The sequence below is a fragment of the Cynocephalus volans genome, chromosome 10 (assembly GCF_027409185.1).
Source record: "Cynocephalus volans isolate mCynVol1 chromosome 10, mCynVol1.pri, whole genome shotgun sequence".
Lineage (NCBI taxonomy): Eukaryota > Metazoa > Chordata > Mammalia > Dermoptera > Cynocephalidae > Cynocephalus > Cynocephalus volans.
In genome coordinates, this window is record NC_084469.1 from 52755996 (window position 1) to 52776157 (window position 20162).

The 20162-nt window shown below is 51.0% G+C and overlaps 1 protein-coding gene across 1 annotated transcript; it reads left to right on the forward strand.

Annotated features, from left to right (window-relative positions):
* Nucleotides 1-6694: 6694 nt before the first annotated feature.
* ERCC2 (ERCC excision repair 2, TFIIH core complex helicase subunit) lies at nucleotides 6695-20117 on the forward strand. The gene is made up of 23 exons (XM_063108895.1): nucleotides 6695-6729; nucleotides 7032-7131; nucleotides 8264-8341; nucleotides 8419-8481; nucleotides 8663-8776; nucleotides 9924-10040; nucleotides 10131-10247; nucleotides 10557-10680; nucleotides 10772-10868; nucleotides 11017-11150; nucleotides 11226-11394; nucleotides 12972-13090; nucleotides 15243-15312; nucleotides 15404-15473; nucleotides 15577-15678; nucleotides 16380-16443; nucleotides 16903-17024; nucleotides 18174-18266; nucleotides 18366-18438; nucleotides 18708-18778; nucleotides 18987-19130; nucleotides 19294-19437; nucleotides 19985-20117. Exons 1-23 carry the CDS (start codon nucleotides 6725-6727, stop codon nucleotides 20075-20077), a joined length of 2283 nt encoding a protein of 760 aa, XP_062964965.1. The 5' UTR covers nucleotides 6695-6724; the 3' UTR covers nucleotides 20078-20117.
* The last annotated feature ends 45 nt before the right edge of the window (nucleotides 20118-20162 follow it).

The window sequence follows — 20162 nt, forward strand, 5'->3', positions numbered from 1 at the left end:
CCCTGCTTTCAAATTCAAACCCTGCCTGGACCTTTAAGGATATTAAGCAATTATTACTACTTTTTCTGAGGTGTGCTAATGATGTTGTGGCTATGTTTATATAAAGTGTCCTCTTTTTTTTGTATCGATACCATTTAAATGTAAGAGTCCTTACGAGGGGTCTTCAAAAAGTTCATGGAAAATTCATATTATGAAACACTATGCATGGGTTTCAAAATTCTTTGCACCAAAATAAACTCGTACTAACTTGTTATAACACGTCGAGCAGGATCTAGTTTGAGACACTGAGAAGGATAAGACATTAGTTTGAAAAGAGCCCCTATCAGAGCAGCATGAATGCTGCTAAAATTGAAGCAAGAACAAACATCAAATTTATAGTGAAGCTTGGGTGGAAGAAAGGTGAAATCATTGATGCTTTACTAAAAGCTTATGGGGACAATGCCCCCAAAGAAATCAGCAGCTTACAAATCGATAACTTATTTTGAGAAGGGACAGGATGATGTTGAAGATGAACCCACAACAGCAGACCATCCACATTGATTTGCCAGGAAAACATTAATCTTGTTTGTGCCCTAATTGAAGGAGACCAACGATTAATAGTAGAAACAACAACCAACACCGTGGACATCTCAATCAGTTCAGCTTAAACAATTCTGACTAAAAAATTAAAGTTGAGCAAACTTTCCCCTTGATAAGTGCCAAAACTATCGTGCCCATATGAGCTCTAGACGAGCAGAGCTTTCAATGGAAATTTTAAATATGTAGGATCAAGATCCCGAAGCATTCCCTCAAAGAATTAGAACAGGAGATGAAACATGGCTTTACCAGCACAATTCTGAAGACAAATCACAATCAAAGCCATGGCTACCAAGCAGTGGAAATTGTTCAGTCCAAGCAAAAACAGACCAGTCAAGAGCAAAGGTCACAGAAATAGTTTCTTCGGATGCTCAAGGCATTTTGCTTGTTGACTTTCTGGAGGGCCAAGGAATGATAATATTTGCTTATTATGAAAGAGTTTGGAGAAACTTAGCCAAAGCTTTAGCAGAGAAACACCCAGGAGAGCTTCACCAGAGAGCCCTTCTCCACCAAGACAATGCTCCTGCTCATTCCTCTCACCAAACAAGGGCAATTTTGTGAGCATTTTGATGGGAAATCATTAGGCATCCACCTTACGGTCCTGATTTGGCTCCTTCTGTCTTCTTTTTGTTTCCTGATCTTAAAAAATTTCTAAAGGGCACCCATTTTTCTTCAGCAAATAACATGAAAAAGACTGCCTTGACATGGTTAAATTCCCAGGACCCTCAGTTCTTTAGGAATGGACTAAATAGCTGGTATCATCGCTTAGAAGTGTCTTGAACTTGATGGAATTTATGTTGAGAAACAAAGATTATATTTTTTATTTTTATCCTTTCATTCCATTTGCCCACAAACTTTTTGAAGTCCCCTTGCATTCATCTCCTGCAGCCGCTGTAACAAATGACCACAATCTCAGAGGCTGAAAACAACACATGTTTATGTTGTCACAGTTCTGAAGGTCAGGAGTCAGAAATCAGTCACACTGGGCTGAAACCAAGGTACTGGCAGGGCTGTGCTCCCTTCGGAGGCTAGAGCCACATTGTCTGCATTCCTTGGCTCTGGCTCCTTCCTCCACCTTCAAAGCCCTTAGCACAGTACCTTGCTTGAGTGTCACATGGCCTCTGTCTCTGTCCTGCTGTCAAATCTTTCTCTTATAAGGATAGTTGTGATTACTTTTAGGACCTGCCCCAATACTCCCGGATAATCTCCCCATCTCAAGATCCTTAACTTTATCACATCTGCAAAGTCCCTTTTGCCATATAAGGTCATGTTCATGGGTTCCAAAGATCCAAACCTGGATATCTTAGGAAACTGTGATTCATCCTACCCAGGGAGTGTTGCAATTTAAACAGGTGATCAGGGAAGGTCTCTTTAAGATGAGGACTTTTGAGGAAGGCCTGAGGGAGGGAGGGAGGGAGGGAGGGAGGAAGCCATGCAGAAATCTAGGGGAAGAACCTTCCAAACAGAGGGAACAGCAGCTGCAAAGGCCAGGTCATCAGTCATTCTCCAATGGCTCCCAATACTGTCTGCCTCGTGCTGTTCATGCACTTGAGTAATGCCCTCCCCTTGAGCTTGGGCTGGATGTAGTAACATATTATAAGAAACAGAATATAGCAAAAGTGATAGACTATTACTTCTGAGATTAGGTTATAAAAGACAGTAACTTCTATCTTGCTGGCATCTCTCTCTGGCTCTTCTTGCTTTCTGTCTTTGATGAAGCCAGCTGCCCTAGGAGACACCCACATGCCAGGGACCAGCAAGGAACCGAATCCTGCCAGCAAGCCCCTGGTGAGCTTAGTGGCAGGCCATTTCCCAGTTGAGCCTCGAGATGGTTAAAGCTGCAGTCAGATCCCTGACCTGCAGAGCTGTGGCTTAATAAATGCTGTTATTTTTAACCATTATGTTTGGGGGTAATTAGAAATAGCTAACTAACGCAGGCCTGGTGCCTGGATGGAAGAGCCACTGTGGCTGGGAGGGATGAGGTTGGGGGAGAACAATGGGAGATGATGTAAGCATGATTAATCATTCATTTCTGCATTCAACAGTTGTTAGTTGAAAATCTACTATGGGCCAGGGAAATGCAAACTCTTACAAAATTTCCTCACTTTATGAAGACACTGTACCTCACAAAAATGTACAAGTAAATATTAAAATTTGAAAAGGGGGCGGGGATGTGTGTTCCCAGGTACAGAGAGTAGTCGTGCAATATGAACACATGTTGGACAAAGCGGTAGCTTAAACCCCAGTTTCTCAATTTTAAGGCATTTACATTCCAGCTTCATGAATTCTGCCATATCCACTTACTACCTGAACTCTTATTTTAATAACACATGGTGCATGTAAGTACAGTACTATTTATTTTATTTTATTCTTGGGTTTAAGATGTCTCTCTTTTTCCTCCTCCAGAGTAACCAGGGCTGGGATGGAGGAGCCCAAAGAGGGTGCTTCACCCAGCCTGGAGGATCAGGGCTTCCTGGAGGAGGGGATGTCTCTTTGAGAGCTGAATAGGTGGACAGTCGGAGAGAGGCAGGGCAAAGCTGGGGAGAGGATGCTGCAGGCAAAGATGATGCCACAGGAGGCAAGGAGAGAGCAGAGGAATGAGGAACAAGCGGGCCTGGAATGCTGCATGGGAAACATGAACTCCTCCCAAACACAGGGCATCACCTTGACTTACTCCTGACTATCCAGCATCGTTTGTGTCTGCTCTTCCCAGTGTGCTCTCTTTATACACAGTCCTGCAAGTAGCACCTCTGCATAGGTAACTTCTGCACCTCTGAGTAGGTAGCTTTTCTCGCTGAGTGTTCCCTTGGTTTAAGGATCAGGGTCACGTCGGTGACCTCATGAACTGGCTCATCACCTCCCACTGCCACCACCACCATTGTGAGCTCTACTGCCTCCCTAGGACCCACTTTCAGAATCTTTATCTTACTTTGGAATTATATTCTCATTTGTGTGATTGCATAATAAATGTCATTTGTTAACGGATGTATCATTATCCCTAACTTTAAAGGTGAGAAAACAAAGTCTCAGAAATAAACTTGCCCGAGGCCTTACTGCTAGGTCAGGTGCTGCTCCCCACCCCGCCCCCACCCTAGCCTTGACCACTCTGGGTCTTCACTGCCTGGAGATAGGACTATCTCCCCCGCTGGACTGTGAGCCCCAGGAGGATGGGGCTGGGGCTGTCTCGGTCACTGCTCACTGTATCCCCATGACTGTCCAGCAAACGGTGGGCACAGAGCAGGGGTTCAGAAGAATATGATGAATGAATGAATGAATGAATGAAGTGAAGCGATTATGAGGGAAGCCACCACCTTGGTGTGGCCCACTGGCTCCTGCTTCCTGTCTCTCCCACTCAGCCCTGGGGTTGGATCAGCATGGTTCTTTTTGCCAATCCCTGCTAAACAGAGAATTAGAGCCCCACCCTCCTTCTCTGCCAAAATCAGCTCTAGAAACTATCATGTACATAGACACAGACACACAGAAACTAGAATCAAATGGGCTTTGGGCAACTCACCTCACCTCTCTGAGCATGTTTTTTTCATCTGTAAGATGGGGATAATTAAAACAAACAATTTACAGGACTGTCATGAGGATTAAATGATATAATCCTTCTCTCCACCACACTAGCTTAGCCACCGACTGCCTCTTGTCTGTTTGCCAGTCTTATTCCCTTCAGTTCATGCATCACAGGGCACCTTAAGTGACTTATGAGTTCAAAATGCAAATTTGACCACTTCCCTCCCCTGCTTATTCACTCCCTCAAGAAATATTTATTTATTTATTTATTATTATTTTTAAAAGATGACCGGTAATGTGCAATCTTATTCTAGTTTCCAAAACAAACAAACAAACAAAAAACCAAAAAAAAAGATGACCAGTAAGGGGATCTTAACTATTGACTTGGTGTTGTCAGCACCACGCTCACTCAGTGAGCTAACCGGCCATCCCTATATGGGATCCGAACTTGTGGCCTTGGTGTTATCAGTACCACACACTCCCAAGTGAGCCACGGGCCGGCCATGGCCTCATAGCTTTTGTATATGATGTTCTCTCTCCCTGGAACGCCCTTCCCTCTTTCCTCATCCATCACCTCTGGCTGGTTAGCTCCTTCTCATCCTTCCTGGCTTTACTCAAAACTCACTTCTTCCAGGAAGCCTTCCTTGACCACTCCGGTCAACACTCACATCCCACAGTTGACAGCAGGCTTCCGGTTATAAGCCTTTATGGTTTTCTGAAATTCTGCTTCACAGCACTTGTCACACTTGTAATCATGTACTTATCTGTATGGGGTTTTCTTGTTTGTTTTTTTGTTGTTTAAAGACTGAAATAATTTACTTATACAGAAGAAAGCTGTTGGAGAATAAAATCTATCAAAGCAAGGGAGGATAAACAGGAAGATGAACCCCAGGATCCAGGTGTGGATGAGACTGGAGAGCAGAATAGGAAGACTGCAGGGCTTTAGTTTAGTACCGAGGATGGCGAACTTCAGGAAGCATGTGATACCCTGTGTAGAGCTAGGGCTAGGGTGCGGTGCTCACAGACCCCTCGAGCCCATTCACAAACCCTTCACACGCAGGTCTATGAGCTAGGTAACCAGAAAAAAGGTCCTTGGAGCCTTGGTTGAAGAAGGAGCAGTCTTTATTCAGCACACACACATCTAGGAGCTGGGCAGGACCAAGAGAAACTCAGAAGCTCAACTGCTACCAGCAAAGTCCAAAGAAAAACTGAGCAGCTGCCAGCAGAGTAAACATGCTCTATTTTTAGACTTGAGCTCTGCCCACCAGTGCTGCTTCACAAACTCAAGAACACACAATAGCAACAAAACTAAAAAGATACATTTGTGCACATGCGCACTAACTCCACCCACACAACTTGTTTACAAGAAATGTGCTGCTCGACCTCCAACCAGGCCTGAGCCAGGGAGCCTGACTAAATTATCCTATTTTCCCCACACCCTATGTTGACATGGGACCCTGTATTGACATAGGACCCTGTGGAGTGTTCCCACCAAGAAGAAGGCCCTCACCAGATGTGTCCCCTGTACCTTGGACTTCCTGGCCTCCAAAACTAAAGGCTGGGGGCAGAAGACATAAACTGTTCACACCACCTGGCTAGTTTCTGAGACTGGGAAGTCCAGAGTCCATCTGGTGGTGGTGACAGTGACCCAGGGGTCTCGCACTGCAAGATGATGGAAGCAGAGAGAGAGAGAGAGAGAGAGAGAGAGAGCAAGAGAGAGCATGCAAAAGAGTTTATCTGTATGTTTACTATCTGATTTTTGAGAACAGCAGCTGGGGCTGTCATAGTCACCTTGGTGTTCCCAGAGCCCAGCACAGGGTCAGGCACACGGTAGATGCCCCACAGGTATTTGTTGAACAAATAAAAGCTAAAATTTATTGAATGCTTAGTATATACTAAGCCCTGTTTTAACTGCTTTATGTGGGTTAATTTAAGCGTCACCTACATTGTAGATAGCCTAATCGTTCCTACTTTGCAGAAGAGAAAGTGGAACCCCAGAGAAGTAATTTGATTAAGGTCACACAGTTAATAGACAATGGAGCCAGGTATTCTGGATTTGGACCCAGGCATTCTGGTTGCACAGCCCACACTTAGCCACCAAACTACAGTTTCTTTCCATTACTGCCTGATTAAAACTCCTAGCACAGCATCTGGAAGACAGTGGGTGCTTAATAAATAGGAGGAGCTATTTATAAATTATTTATCCCACAGCAGGCATTTTATAAATGCGTATTTGTCTGGTTCGGCGAAGCCATTTCTAACTTGAGGGCCTCGAGGGGCTCCCCAATTCCCCAGAAATTCTGCCCTAGACTCTATTCGGTACTCAATCAGGGAAGACCGAATCTGATGAATGGAATTGATTCCCTCGGCTGTCTTCCTCCCAGGTTTTGCTCTTGGTCCTCGGCGATCCTCAGCAACTCCTGCGATACCTCTTCTCCCCGACGTCCGCCCTCGTATTTCCGTGCGCACGCGCAGTATCCGATTGGCGCTGTCCTGGCGGAGTGACGGGTGGGATTAGCCAATGGAGTCATGACGAAGGTGGAGCGAACCCTCGAGGGCGCCCACGACCCTGCCCTCACTGAATATTCATGACGGAGGCGGGTTGACGCCGCTGCACGCCGAGGCCGGCGCCATGAAGTGAGAGGCGGGTGGGGGTCGTGGCTCGTGAGCTGGCGCGGGGTTCTGGAAGATGGGGGGACCAGTGGGCGTGCCTGGGGCCCTGCGGGGACAGGGGAACCTGGAAGGGTGCAGTGGGGTTAACTGTGGGGACCAGCAGGGCGGTAACGGTGATGGTAGCGAGGAGACACCGAGGGTATATCCGGGGGAACCGGCGGGCCGGTGCAGGGCAGGTAACCCCTAGGGGCCCGGCGGCTGGGGAGTGTGGAGGCTGGAGAGGGGCTGAGGGAACGGGGCACTGACCCAGCAGTCCCCGCCGCCAGGCTCAACGTGGACGGGCTGCTGGTGTACTTCCCGTACGACTACATCTACCCGGAGCAGTTCTCCTACATGCGGGAGCTCAAACGCACACTGGACGCCAAGGTGGGTGGGCCCGGCCCGCCGCTGCCCGCTTGGCTGGTGGGGCTGCCGCGGGTCGGTCTAAAACTGAGATTGCAGGATGTCTAGATTTTAGAGATCCGAGGTCCCTGGGAATCCGGGACTCCAGAATCTTCCGTTTTATAAAATATTAGTGGTTTCTAATAGCAGCAGCTAACATTTATGCAACGCTGAGTCTCCCAGTGATTAGGAATATATAGACTTTGGAGTCTGCTACCTGGATTGGAATCCTGGACCCACAAGCTACCAGCTGTGTGCCTTTAGACAGATCATTTAACCTCCTTGCTCCATAGTTTACACCTCTGTGAACTGGGAATAGTAAAGAATAGGTCCTATTTCATAGGTTGTTGTGAGGGTTATATGAGTTAATACGTGTAAGGCAGTGGTTCTCAACTGTGGACGATTTTGAACCCCAGAGGACATTTAGCAATGTTTGGAGATGTTTTGGGTTGTCACACCAGCGGAGGGGAGGTGCTACTGGCATCTGGTAGGTAGAGGCCACGAATGCTGCTAAATATCCTATAGTGCACAGGACAGACGCCACAACCGAGTGTTGTCTGGTCCCAAGTGTCAATAGAGATGAGGTTGAGAAACCCTGTTGTAAGATACTTAGAAATAGTGCCAAACACAGAGTCAGTGCTGTGGAAGTTTTTGCTAAACTAAACGAAAAAGAGTTCACTGTATATCAGATACTATGCTAAATATTTAATCCACAATTTCTCATTAATCCTCATAGTCGTTCTCTGAAGAAGCACTTCTTATTAGGCCCATTTTAGAAATAAGTATACTGAGGCCAGAGAGGTAAAGGTACTTTCCTTAAGACCACTCAGTAAGGAGATGGCAGAAATGGGGTTCAAATGGGGTTCACTGTCCCTGGGGCCCAGCCTTTTAACTGCTGTGTTGTCCTGCAGTTCCCAAGTGGTGGCATTTGGGTGGGAAGTCCCCAGAGTTTGTGTTCCCAAGATCCTTTTTTTTTGGCGGCTGGCCAGTAATAAATTGAACCCTGGACCTTGGTGTTATCAACACCATGCTCTAACCAACTGAGCTAATCTGCCAGTACCTGTGTTGCCAAGGTTCTGAGATCTTGTGTCTTGTCCCTCCCGCTCCCAACGTGCAGGGTCATGGAGTCCTGGAAATGCCCTCCGGCACTGGAAAGACAGTGTCCCTGTTGGCCCTGATCATGGCATACCAGCGAGTGAGTGACCCACAGAGCCCATAGAGGGGGAAGAGGGAAGGGGCCAGACAGGGGCTGAGCCCACTTGTCATTGGCAGGCATATCCTCTGGAGGTGACCAAACTCATCTACTGCTCAAGGACTGTGCCGGAGATTGAGAAGGTGAGCAGGGCTGATCCAGATGCTCCGTCCCGTACTCTCACCCGGGCTCCATTGGTTCCCCTGGTTGCCCTCACCAGCCTGGGGGTGGGGGTGTTTGGGAAGCTGGGGAAGAGGCTGGATCCTGACAGGACAGGAGTTTGTGCTTCCAGTGAGCACAAATTTCTCCTCCACTTTGGAGCAGGTGATTGAAGAGCTACGCAAATTGTTCAACTTCTATGAGAAGCAGGAGGGCGAGAAGCTGCCGTTTTTGGGGCTGGCTCTGAGCTCCCGTAAGAATCTGTGTATTCATCCCGAGGTGAGTACCCATTCTTCCCCTTGGCCTAAGCCCCGGGGCTGAGGAAGCTCTTCCATCCAACCACAAGTCCTAAATCCTCAGACCAGACCTCTTGGGGAGGCATGGGAGGCCATGCACAGAATCTCCTCACTTGTCAAATTCTGACTTATCCTTCATGGCCCAGGCAAGCACCCCTCCTTCAGGGAAACTTCCTACCCTCCCAGCCTGGGAGAGGTTAAAAAGGCAGCTCCTGGAGTCTGGCAGGCCTGGTTTCCTGACTATGAAACTTGTTAGCCATGTACATTTGGACAGGTGGTTTCTACCATTTAGGCCTCAGTCTTTTGTTCTGTAAAATGGGGATAACAGGTAACTGTCTCATAGGTTGTTGATGATAGGATTGGCTGTGATGATGCAGTTGAAGCCCTTAGCATGTGCAGAGCTAAAGGAATATTAGAAATTATGTTTATAGGTCAGTTAGTTTAGTTGGTTAGAGCACAGACTTATAACACCAAAGTCACAGGTTTGAATCCCTGTACTGGCCAGCCACCAAAATAAAAAAAAGAAATTATGTTTATATACATAAGAATATAGGACACATAGAATATTAGTTTTTATTATTAAATTATGTTACAAAATCATTGCAGTCATCATGTGCCAGGCACTGTTCTGAGTGTTTTATGTGTGCTAACTCATGGAAAACATATTATACAATCTTATTTGTAAGAATATATGAGAAAGAATATACGTAATGGGTGACAAAGAGAAGTAGCACTAGCCTGGGTGACTAATGAAATAGAAAGGGAGAGAGAAGCGTCGGCAGCCTTGTTACCTTCCCTTTGGTAAAGGAAAAGTCTTTGTTTTTGGGAAAGGCAGCCCTGGACTATGATGGTACCAACCACAGAGCCTTGGAGGGTACAGAGCAGGTCAAGGGATGTTGGTTCTCAGACTGTGTGATTGGAACCTCTTCTGATTCTTAGATTTTGCCAAGGTTCCATGCCCTGTATTAAGTTCCCAGGTGTCTTAACTAATAATGAAACAGGTTGAGGTCCAAGTTGTCCCAATCCTAGCCAGCCTCCTATCCCAGCCAGCTGTGAGGTGCGGAGGCCCAGGATTGAGGAGTGGTTGGACTTCCAGCCTGTCTTGTTGCTAAGATGCTCCGTGTCCCCAGGTGACACCCCTGCGCTTTGGGAAGGACGTCGACGGGAAATGCCACAGCCTCACGGCCTCCTATGTGCGGGCACAATACCAGCAGGACATCAGCCTGCCTCACTGCCGCTTCTATGAGGTGCCTGGGGGACAGGGCTGAGGGAAAGGAACTGAGACAGTTGGAGCGGCCAACCTCCCTGACCTCCTGGTACTTCCTGTCCTGCCCCAGGAATTTGATGCTCATGGGCGCCAAGTGCCCCTCACTGCTGGCATCTACAACCTGGACGATTTGAAGGCCCTGGGGAAACGCCAGGGCTGGTGTCCATACTTCCTTGCCCGGTATTCGGTGAGGAAGCTGGTAGTGGGTGGACAGAGGGGTGTGTGTGAGAGGTACAGGCTGCCTGTCTGTGTCCGTCTGTCTGATTGTGTGTCTCTCTGTCTACTTCTGTCTCTCTGTTGGTCAGTGCCTGTATCTGTCAGTCTATTTCTATCCATTTGCCTGTATGTGTGCCTTGCTTATGTCCATCTTTCCTTGCTTTACCACTGTAGGCCTGTGTGTGAGTAATGTGGCAGTGTGGTGCAGATGGGATTGGCAGAGCCCAGGGGTGGGTGCTGGCAGGCTGGCTGGGGTAACCCTGCTTTCATTGCCCCCCAGATCCTGCATGCCAATGTGGTGGTTTACAGCTACCACTACCTCCTGGACCCCAAGATTGCAGACCTGGTGTCCAAGGAGCTGGCCCGTAAGGCTGTTGTGGTTTTTGATGAGGCCCACAACATTGGTGAGGAGGGACCCAGGGCATGAAAGTGATACCAGTCCCTCAGAGTACCACCCACACCAGCCTGACTGAGCCCAGCCCTCTCCTTCTCCAGACAATGTCTGCATCGATTCCATGAGTGTCAATCTCACCCGCCGAACCCTGGACCGATGCCAGAGCAATCTAGAGACCCTGCAGAAGACAGTGCTCAGGTGGGGGCCAGGGACAGCTGGTAGACCCTGGTGCCCACCCTGCTCCCTGCCACCTAGCCTCGAGCCTCTCCTGGGCCCCTGGATTCTGCCTGACTTGCCCCCAGGGATGCCAGCCCTGTCCAGTCCCCGCCATACCATGTCCCCACAGGATCAAGGAGACGGATGAACAGCGTCTGCGGGATGAGTACCGGCGCCTGGTGGAGGGTCTACGAGAGGCCAGTGCCGCCCGGGAGACCGATGCCCACCTGGCCAACCCCGTGCTGCCGGATGAGGTGCTGCAGGGTGAGTCGCTGCCCCGGCCACCCACCTACTCCCTGCCCCACCCTCCCTGCAGCAGCTGACCCCATCTCCCTGCAGAGGCAGTGCCGGGCTCCATCCGCACAGCTGAGCATTTCCTGGGCTTCCTGCGGCGGCTGCTGGAGTATGTCAAGTGGCGCCTGCGCGTGCAGCATATGGTGCAGGAGAGCCCTCCTGCCTTCCTGAGCGGCCTGGCCCAGCGTGTGTGCATCCAGCGCAAGCCCCTCAGGTGCAGCCCCAGACAGCTGGGGGGGGGGGGCAGATCTCTGCAGGGGACTCTAGGCAGGTTCTGGGCACCCACCAAGCCTTGTCCTCCACATCTGTAGCCTGATGTCACTGTGTTGCCAGTGTCAGGAGTAAGTGAGTTGGGGAGGAGCATGTGGGACATAGGCTGGTCCAACCGGTCCCGTGGCAGGCAACACACAGCTGGATTGGAGAATTTACCCAAAGAGAATGTAATGGAGGAACCATTACAGAGGGGGCACACTGGGCAGAGGAGCCAACAGGGTCTGGGAGGCCCCTAGGGACTTGTAAGAGCTTGGAATTATTTCTACCCCAGGTCACAGGGGAAGGGGAGTGAGCAGTGTTGAGAATCAGCTGACAGGGCCTGGAGAGAGGCTCTTGACAGGCACTGAGACCAGAAGCCCAAGGCCCAGCAGGATGGGGGAAGATGCCCCAGACTCATGGAGATGCCTCCACCAGTGCCTCTCAATGCCCAACACCGCACCCATCCCTGAGCCTGAGGGCAGGGGTGTCCCCATGGTGCAGTCTGGGTGCATTTGTGGCAGGGTGCAGTCAGTCTGCTGGGGCACAGAGTAGGCAGAGAATGGACCCAGGGGCAGGAGGGGGGCTTCCTGTACTTTTCCTTTGCTATTTTGGATAAGTCATTGGTCTTTTCTGAACCTCAGTTTCCTCCTTTGTAAAATGGGTAGGGAGTCATCGTCTTTATTTCACAGGTTTCTGTGGTGGTTAAATGAGAAAGCAGTAAAACAAATAACTTACCCCATCCTGAGCACTAATGATGAGCTAAGCCCTTTACATTCTGTATCTCAATTGCATCCCCAGTACAGTGTCCCCATGCTGTACTGTGCAGATGAGGACACTGGGGCTCTGAGAGGCAAAGCCATCACTCAGAGTCACACAGCAGTTCATGGGCTGGTTATGACGTGAAGCCAGGCCTGCAGGGCTTCAAAGCCTCTGGCCTCTCTGCCTGGATTCGGGGGAGGTAGCTTTTGATATGGCTTTGGACTGGAAACGTGTCGGAACAAAGAGAAATCTCAGTCACTCAGTACGTTTCCCAAGTGCCTGCTCTGTGCTAGAGACACAGCAGTGACCAACACAGCTCAAGGCTGCCCTCTTGGGACCCAAGGCCCAGTGGAAGAGACAGACTTCCTCAGATAGTGACAACTCAGAGTAGGCAGGGCTGGAATGGGGGAACTCAAGGGCCTGAGGGTTATCGAAGACAGCCTCAAACAAATGGATCCCCGTACCGGCCAGGTGCCAAAAAAAATTATATACATGTGAGTGAGTGAGTGAGTGAGTGAGTGTGTGTGTGTGTGTGTGTGTGTATACATATACATATATATACATATGTATGTGCCATCGTGCAGCAGTGGCTCTGTGTGACATGCAGCTGTACAATGTGGAGACAGAAGTTTCCAAAGCAGGCCCAATCCCTGCCCTCACAGAGTGCCCAGTTAGCTAGGGAGACAGACGTGTGACCATGTGCTCTGACTGCAGAGGAGGGGCTGCTAGTCCTGTTGCTGCTTTCCTCTACCCCCTGACTCTTTTTCGCCTCCCCGCCAGGTTCTGTGCTGAACGCCTACGCTCTCTCCTACACACCTTGGAGATCGCTGACCTTGCTGACTTCTCCCCACTCACCCTCCTTGCTAACTTTGCCACCCTCGTCAGCACCTATGCCAAGGGTAAGCTCACCTTTTCCTGGCTCTGCTGGGCCCCCAGGCATCTGGAATCAGGGTCCCAGAAGAGTCTAGAGTGTTGTCAGCAGGGACTTGGACACACGGGGCCTCTTAGGGCTGGGTTCGGGAGTTTGGGCTCTATGTCGAAGGCAGCGAGGAGCCACAAACAGTTGTTGAGTGAGTGAGCTTTGTGTTCAGGGTTGTATTTTCAAGGGCTCCCTCAGACTGCAGAGTGGAGAAAGATGAGGGTGGATGGTGGTATGAAATGTGGCTGGAGAAGTACTATGTGGTCAGCTCACACTACAGGGCGTGGTAAGGAGCTGGTCGTGCTCCTGAGGGCATGGGGAGCCATGGCAGGTTCTGAGCCAGGGAGGTGCTGGGTCAGATTTGTGCTTTGGAAAGATTCTTTTGGCAGGGATTAGAGACAGGAGACTGGGCGGGGGGGACAGGGACCTGAGCAGAAGAGGAAGAGCCTGGGCCAGGGCAGACAGAGAAAGGGATGCTTTGGAGAGAGATGTGGGAGGTAGAGGTGAGGATGTGGGAGGATGGGGCCTGGGTGTGAAGACCTTGGGAACAAGAGTTGCGGATGATGCTGAGATTTCCAGTTTGCAGGAGAGGGGAAAACATTCTAGAGGCTTTGTGGGTCAGTGTTCCCTCCCCTTCCTCAGCTTTAAGCTGACAAGGGCTCAGTCCAATCCCTGGGGATTACTACTCTATCCAGGAAACCAGGTCAGGCCTGATGTCCTGTGGCTGGGCCCGGCCTCAGCAGGACAGAGACTCGGTCACCCCCACCCTGTGGCAGATCAGCAGCAAGTTCTGCTGGAAGTTTCCACCCCATCTCTTCCCTTAGTCGTTCTCCTCCCCTCTGCATTTCCCCATCTACGAACACTGCGCATTCTCTTACCTGGAATGTCCTTCCCATCTGCCTCATACCCCAACTACCTCTCCGTCATCCTTTACTTCTCAGCTCAGTAGAAATGTCTCCTCCTCCAGGAAGCCCTCCCTGACCCCCAGGCCGGGTTAGGCCCCTTCCTTTGGGCTCCTTCATTCCAGCTCTCCCCACTGTGAATCATCACTATGTGGGGATGGGTCTGTCTCTCCCGCTGGACCGTGAGCCCATATGGGCAGGGCTTGGGCTGTCTTGGTCACTGCTGTGTCCCCAGCACAGGGCTGGCACAGAGGACTTGATTTCTTTTACTAAGTGAAACTGAATATATTAATTCATTCACTCATTTATTCATTTAACAAATGGGCCACAGCTAGCCTTATGTACGCAGCAGGGACCAAAAAAACATCATTCCTAGTCTCCTAGAACTTATATTCTAGAGGGGAGCACTGGTAGCAAAGGTGCAAATAAACGAGATAATTCTAGAAAGTTGTCATAAAAAATAAATATGTTGCTATGTTGGAACATGGCTGCAGTAGACAGGGTGGCCAAGGAAGGCTCTCTGAGGAGCTGACTTGAACAAAGTTCCAAGTGATCAAATGGAGCCACCTTGGGCAGCTTTCCAGCCAGTGGAACCAGCAAGTGCAAAGGCCCTGGGAGAAGTGAGCCTGCTGGTTTTTGAAGGTTAGGCAGGAGGGGTGAGCAAGGAGGAACTGGGGTCAACACGGCTGGGTCCCACAGGGGATTCTGGACCCCAGGATGAGTGTGGGCCACGGGAGGCTTCTGAGCAAGGAGGATGTGACCCAACTTAGGATTCCACAGGTTCCCTCTCACTGGACCAGGATTGGCGGGGGGGGGAAGTGGTTGGATTTCAGATAGGTTTTGGAAGCAGAGCAGCCCAGCTTGCTGATGGCTGACATAGAAAGGTCACAGGAGGAGGCTCGAGGCTCTGACTCCTGGCTTTCGCTCAGATGCTGAGCAGACCCTTGTGCTGAGCGAGTGTGAGGAATGAAGGTTGGGGGCTCTCTGCTTGAGATCCTCCGTGAACATTTGCACAGATTTGGGCCTTATAGGGAAGCAGACATGTTGGGGTGTATTTTGGACTCAGATGCCTGGGTTTGGGGCTTGGGTGGCTGGTGTTTGGTTCCATTCACTCATGGGGGTTGGGGGGTGGGGATTGGGTGAAGGGGAGGAGCGGTTGAGGGAATAGCCAAGTGGGCGTGGCTGTGGCTGAGTGAGGGAATCTCACCGGGCCTCGCCCGTCCCCTGTAGGCTTCACCATCATCATTGAACCCTTCGACGACAGGACCCCGACCATTGCCAACCCCATCCTGCACTTCAGGTGGGACCCTACCCTAGTGGGGGTATGAAAGCTCCATGGGTCTTGGGGCCCAGTCTGCCTTGCCCTCACTGCCCTCATCTGCTCTCCACAGTTGCATGGATGCCTCACTGGCCATCAAACCAGTGTTTGAGCGCTTCCAGTCTGTCATCATCACATCTGGGGTGAGGACCCTTCCCCTGGCCCTCCCAGTCCCTAGCTCTCCACTGTGGGGCTCCTGGTCCCTGCCTAGTCCTGCTGAGATCCTTTCCACTGTTTCTGCTACAGACACTGTCCCCACTGGACATCTACCCCAAGATCCTGGACTTCCACCCCGTCACCATGGCAACCTTCACCATGACGCTGGCTCGGGTCTGCCTCTGCCCCATGGTGAGTTCTTTCCTCCCTTGGTTTCCTCCACTGCTCAGGCAGGAGAGCTTTACAGCTAAAAGCATGGGTTCTGTAATCAAACAGACCTGAGCTTGATTCCACTGCTTCTGCCTGTGGGCACAACTCCCCAAGCCTCAGCTTTCTCGTTTGTAAAATGGGAATCCATCCTCTTTGATCTCCCAGGGTCGTTGAGGGGATTTAGAGAGATAATGCGTGTAAAACACTTATGTAGCTGAGGGTCTGGCACAAAGTAGGTGCTTAGTCAACATCTTGGTTAATGTGGCTTTGCCCAGTTCATCATCTGACTATGATCTTGGGTAAATGAGCCTTCCTCTCTGTCTCAGTGCCTCAGTCTCTTCCTCTGTAAAATGGGCTTAAGTGGCCAGCAGCTATCTTTCCCACTGTGTGGAAAGAGATCATCTGAGGATAGGCCCATGTCTTGGCTAAAGTGTTAGCTGCTGGTCAGGATTATGGACAGACTTGGGTTCAATTTTGTCTCTGCCGTTTATTTGCTGTGTGATCTTGGCAGATGACTCACATTCTGAGCCCAGGTCATTTGCACAATGCAGATAACAGGGTAGCTGAGGTTCATATAATGATATGTGTATAAAAAGCTTAGAACAGCACTAGCAGATGATCGGCACTCAGCTTGGGACAGTTGCTGCTACTTTGCTTATTATGACTTCTCTTGCTTGCTCCAGATCATTGGCCGTGGCAATGACCAGGTGGCCATCAGCTCCAAATTTGAGACCCGGGAAGATATTGGTATGCTCTTGTGCGGGTGGTTTCTATGGGTTCCAAGAGGCAAGGTGTATCAGTCAGATGGGCTGAGTCATGCTACCAAACAAATATCCTCAAATCTCAGTGGCTTAACACACAGAGGTTACTTCTTGCCCATGGTCCATGTCCATCATGGGTTGGTAAGGGACTGTCTCCTCACTCTGGGAACCACTACCACTGGGAACATCACTGAGGTAGCGTGATGTGACAGGAGGGATCATGGTGATAGTGGCCATTTCTGCACTCACTGGCCACTGCAAGTCATGCCTAACTTTAAGGGGTGGAGGGACCATCCTCCTATGGGCCTGAGAGGAGAAGTGGGATACTGTGAACAGCCCTGCATACAGCCTCAGTGAGGTTTCTGGGAACCCCAAGTTCTAGACTGAGGAAGACTGGGGAGGAGAACTCAAGCCAAGAGAGAGTTCAACCTCTGACCCCTCCTAGCGGTGATCCGGAACTATGGAAACCTCCTGCTGGAGATGTCTGCTGTGGTTCCTGATGGCATTGTGGCCTTCTTCACCAGCTACCAGTACATGGAGAGCACCGTGGCCTCCTGGTATGAGCAGGTACACCCAGACACCCAGCCACCCACTCCCCATAAAGACCCCTGCTCCTCAGCTCTTGGCACTGTTCCTGTGTCAGTTTCATTCCTCTTGTGTTTTCCATGGTGACATGTATCATACATGACAGAACAGTGTATATAACACATATGAACAGCGTATAGAATAAATATTGTGCACCTCTGTGCCCTGTCCCCTGACTACATCAGGCAGGATATGAGTGGGAGGGGGGATCACTCTGTACTCTCTGCCTCTGAATGCAGTGTGGCCCAGCTCTCAGGGGTCAGTTAAAGCAAGCACTTTGTCAGGGTGAGACGAGTGAACTTGGCTAAACCAAGCATCAGGGGATGGTGGGGTGGGGCAGGGAACTTCATCCCTCAAAGCCAAGACGTGGGCCTATCCTCAGATGATCTCTTTCCACACAGTGGGAAAGGTGGCCGCTGGCCACTTGAGCCCCACATCCTAGTGCCTTTTGTGTCCTATTTAAGAAACTTTTCCTACCCAAGTTCATGAAATAGTCTCCTGTGTTTCTTTCCAGAAGCTTTGTGGTTTTAGCTTTCACATGTGTGAGGTGCCTCAAACTCATCTTTGAGTATGGTGTGAGGTAGGGGTCATGGTTCACTTTTTTCCCCCCATTTGGACATCCACTTGCTCCAGTACCATTTATTGAAAAGAGCTCTCCCCATTGAATTGCACAGGTGACTTTGTGGGGGAGCATGTGTTCCTGGACCCTCCATTCTGTCCCACTGGTCTGTGTGTCTGTCCTTCCATCAGTATCACACTGTCTCTATTACAGTGTCACATGTAAATCTCAGGGCAGCCTCTGATTGGCTCTTCCTGGCTTACAGTCACCCCCTCTACCAGTTGCTGGTGGGGGATGGAGTGTCCTAATTGGCCACCTTGGGCCACATGCCTGTCCTATTTGTCCAGCAGTGATTGGTTCCCCACCTGGGTCACAAAAGTTTCCCAAAAGAAGTGAGGGTGGACAGTTCCACCACCGCCCCCCCAGGTCTCATTTGGACAAGCTGGGGCCCAGAGAGATAAATGGTCTCTCACACAGGAGTCCATGGCAGAGTTGGCTTTAACCAGGATGGCCCTGTCCTGAATCCACCTTCTGTCAACCCCAACCCTGACCTCCCTGGTGTCCTTGCCTAGGGCATTCTCGAAAACATCCAGAGGAACAAACTGCTCTTCATCGAGACTCAAGATGGGGCTGAGACCAGTGTTGCCCTGGAGAAGTACCAGGAGGTGGGTATTGTGGGGAATGCTGAGAGACCAGTGTGGAGAGGGACTGAGGATGCAGCTCTGTGGAGCGACACTGCTTACATCTTAGCCTCCCCTCCCCAGGCCTGTGAGAATGGCCGGGGGGCCATCCTGCTCTCGGTGGCTCGGGGCAAAGTGTCCGAGGGAATCGACTTTGGTAAGTGGACCAGGCTCTCCTCTCCCCAAGCACCTGCATGGAACTCTGTGGAATGCCTGTCCATCGTGCCATGTCTACCCCCTCAGGACTGCTCCTCGAAAGCCTGGGCACACAGAGGGGTCCTCCCCTCCCTCCGTCTCTGGGGACTTGGCAAGGTCCTTGGAGCACACCCCCTCCCCACTCAGCACCACCTCCTGGGGCACATGAGGCCGTCCCTCTCCAGCTGACCACACTTGGAAGCCCTCTCACTCCCCTCCTCTGCCCTGCAGTGCACCACTTTGGGCGGGCTGTCATCATGTTTGGCGTCCCCTACGTCTACACCCAGAGCCGCATTCTCAAGGTGAGCAGCGCCTGGGGTCATGGGGAGTCCTAGAAACAGACTGTGAGGTTAGGGTGTTAGGGCCTCTCTCGGGCCCTCAGCTTGGGACTTGGTGGTTTGTGGAAGGGACTGGGACAGCGCGGGGGCAGGCATTCAGAAAGGGATGGCTCCCTCATTTCCCTTGTCCTCATCCCCTTCATCCTCATCTCCTTGTCCTCCTCATCGGCAGGCACGGCTAGAATACCTGCGGGACCAGTTCCAGATCCGCGAGAATGACTTTCTCACCTTCGATGCCATGCGCCATGCAGCCCAGTGCGTGGGTCGGGCCATCAGAGGCAAGACGGACTACGGCCTCATGATCTTTGCCGACAAGGTGCGAGTCCAGGGGGCTCACTGTGCTCCCCACCCCAGCCTCTGGGAACCAGGATGTTGCCCCATTCTTTTTCCAGATGGGAGGGTCACAGGGGTGGAGGGTGGCCTAGGCTCCTTCAGACCAGTATCCTGGTACCGTTTCTTTCCCACCCTCCTGCTCAAAGCGATTTGCCCGAGCAGACAAGCGGGGGAAGCTGCCTCGCTGGATCCAAGAGCACCTCACAGACGCCAACCTCAACCTGACTGTTGACGAGGGGGTCCAGGTCGCCAAGTACTTCCTGAGGCAGATGGCACAGCCTTTCCACCGGGTGAGCCCTGCACTTGCTTCCTTCTCCCCTCCCAGGCTGAGCTCCTCCTCCAGGAAGGTCCCTTGTATTTTTCTTCTGCTCCCCAACCCCAGCCTGACATCCTGCCCTCCTACCCTTGACAAAGAGAGATTTATCGTGCGCCCATGTGCCAGGCTCTGGGAACTGAGGGGAGAATCAAGGGCCACAGATGCCAGCATGTGGCTACAGTAGACCCATAGGTGCTTGGGGAGCACAGAGGAGGCAGGGTGATAATCTAAGGTGAGAAGGCTCCAGACATTCTCCAGAAGGGGCTTGTGCTGGCCTCAGGACAGCTGATCCTTCTGTAGCTTGGACACAACTCTCCGGCTGCCGACTTTCTCCCTCTCCTCCTCCTTTGGACCTGTCTTCTGTTTACAGGGACAGCACACTCCTGTCCCATAGGGTTCCTGTCTCTACTGGCCCTGGAGTCTTGACCCCATGTCCCCGTCAGGGGCACTGGGGGAAGTATAGCAGCTGTTTCCATCCCCAACCACTGTCTGACACCTCCCTTTTTCTCTGTCCCCTCCAGGAGGATCAGCTGGGCCTGTCTCTGCTCAGCCTCGAGCAGCTGGAATCAGAGGAGATGCTGTGGAGGATAGAGCAGATTGCTCAACAGCTGTGAGCATAGGGCGAGGGCAGGGCCATAAAAGGTGTTCTGGTGACTCCTGAGTCTTGCCTGGCCCTGGCTCCCAGTGGCTCAGAGGGTG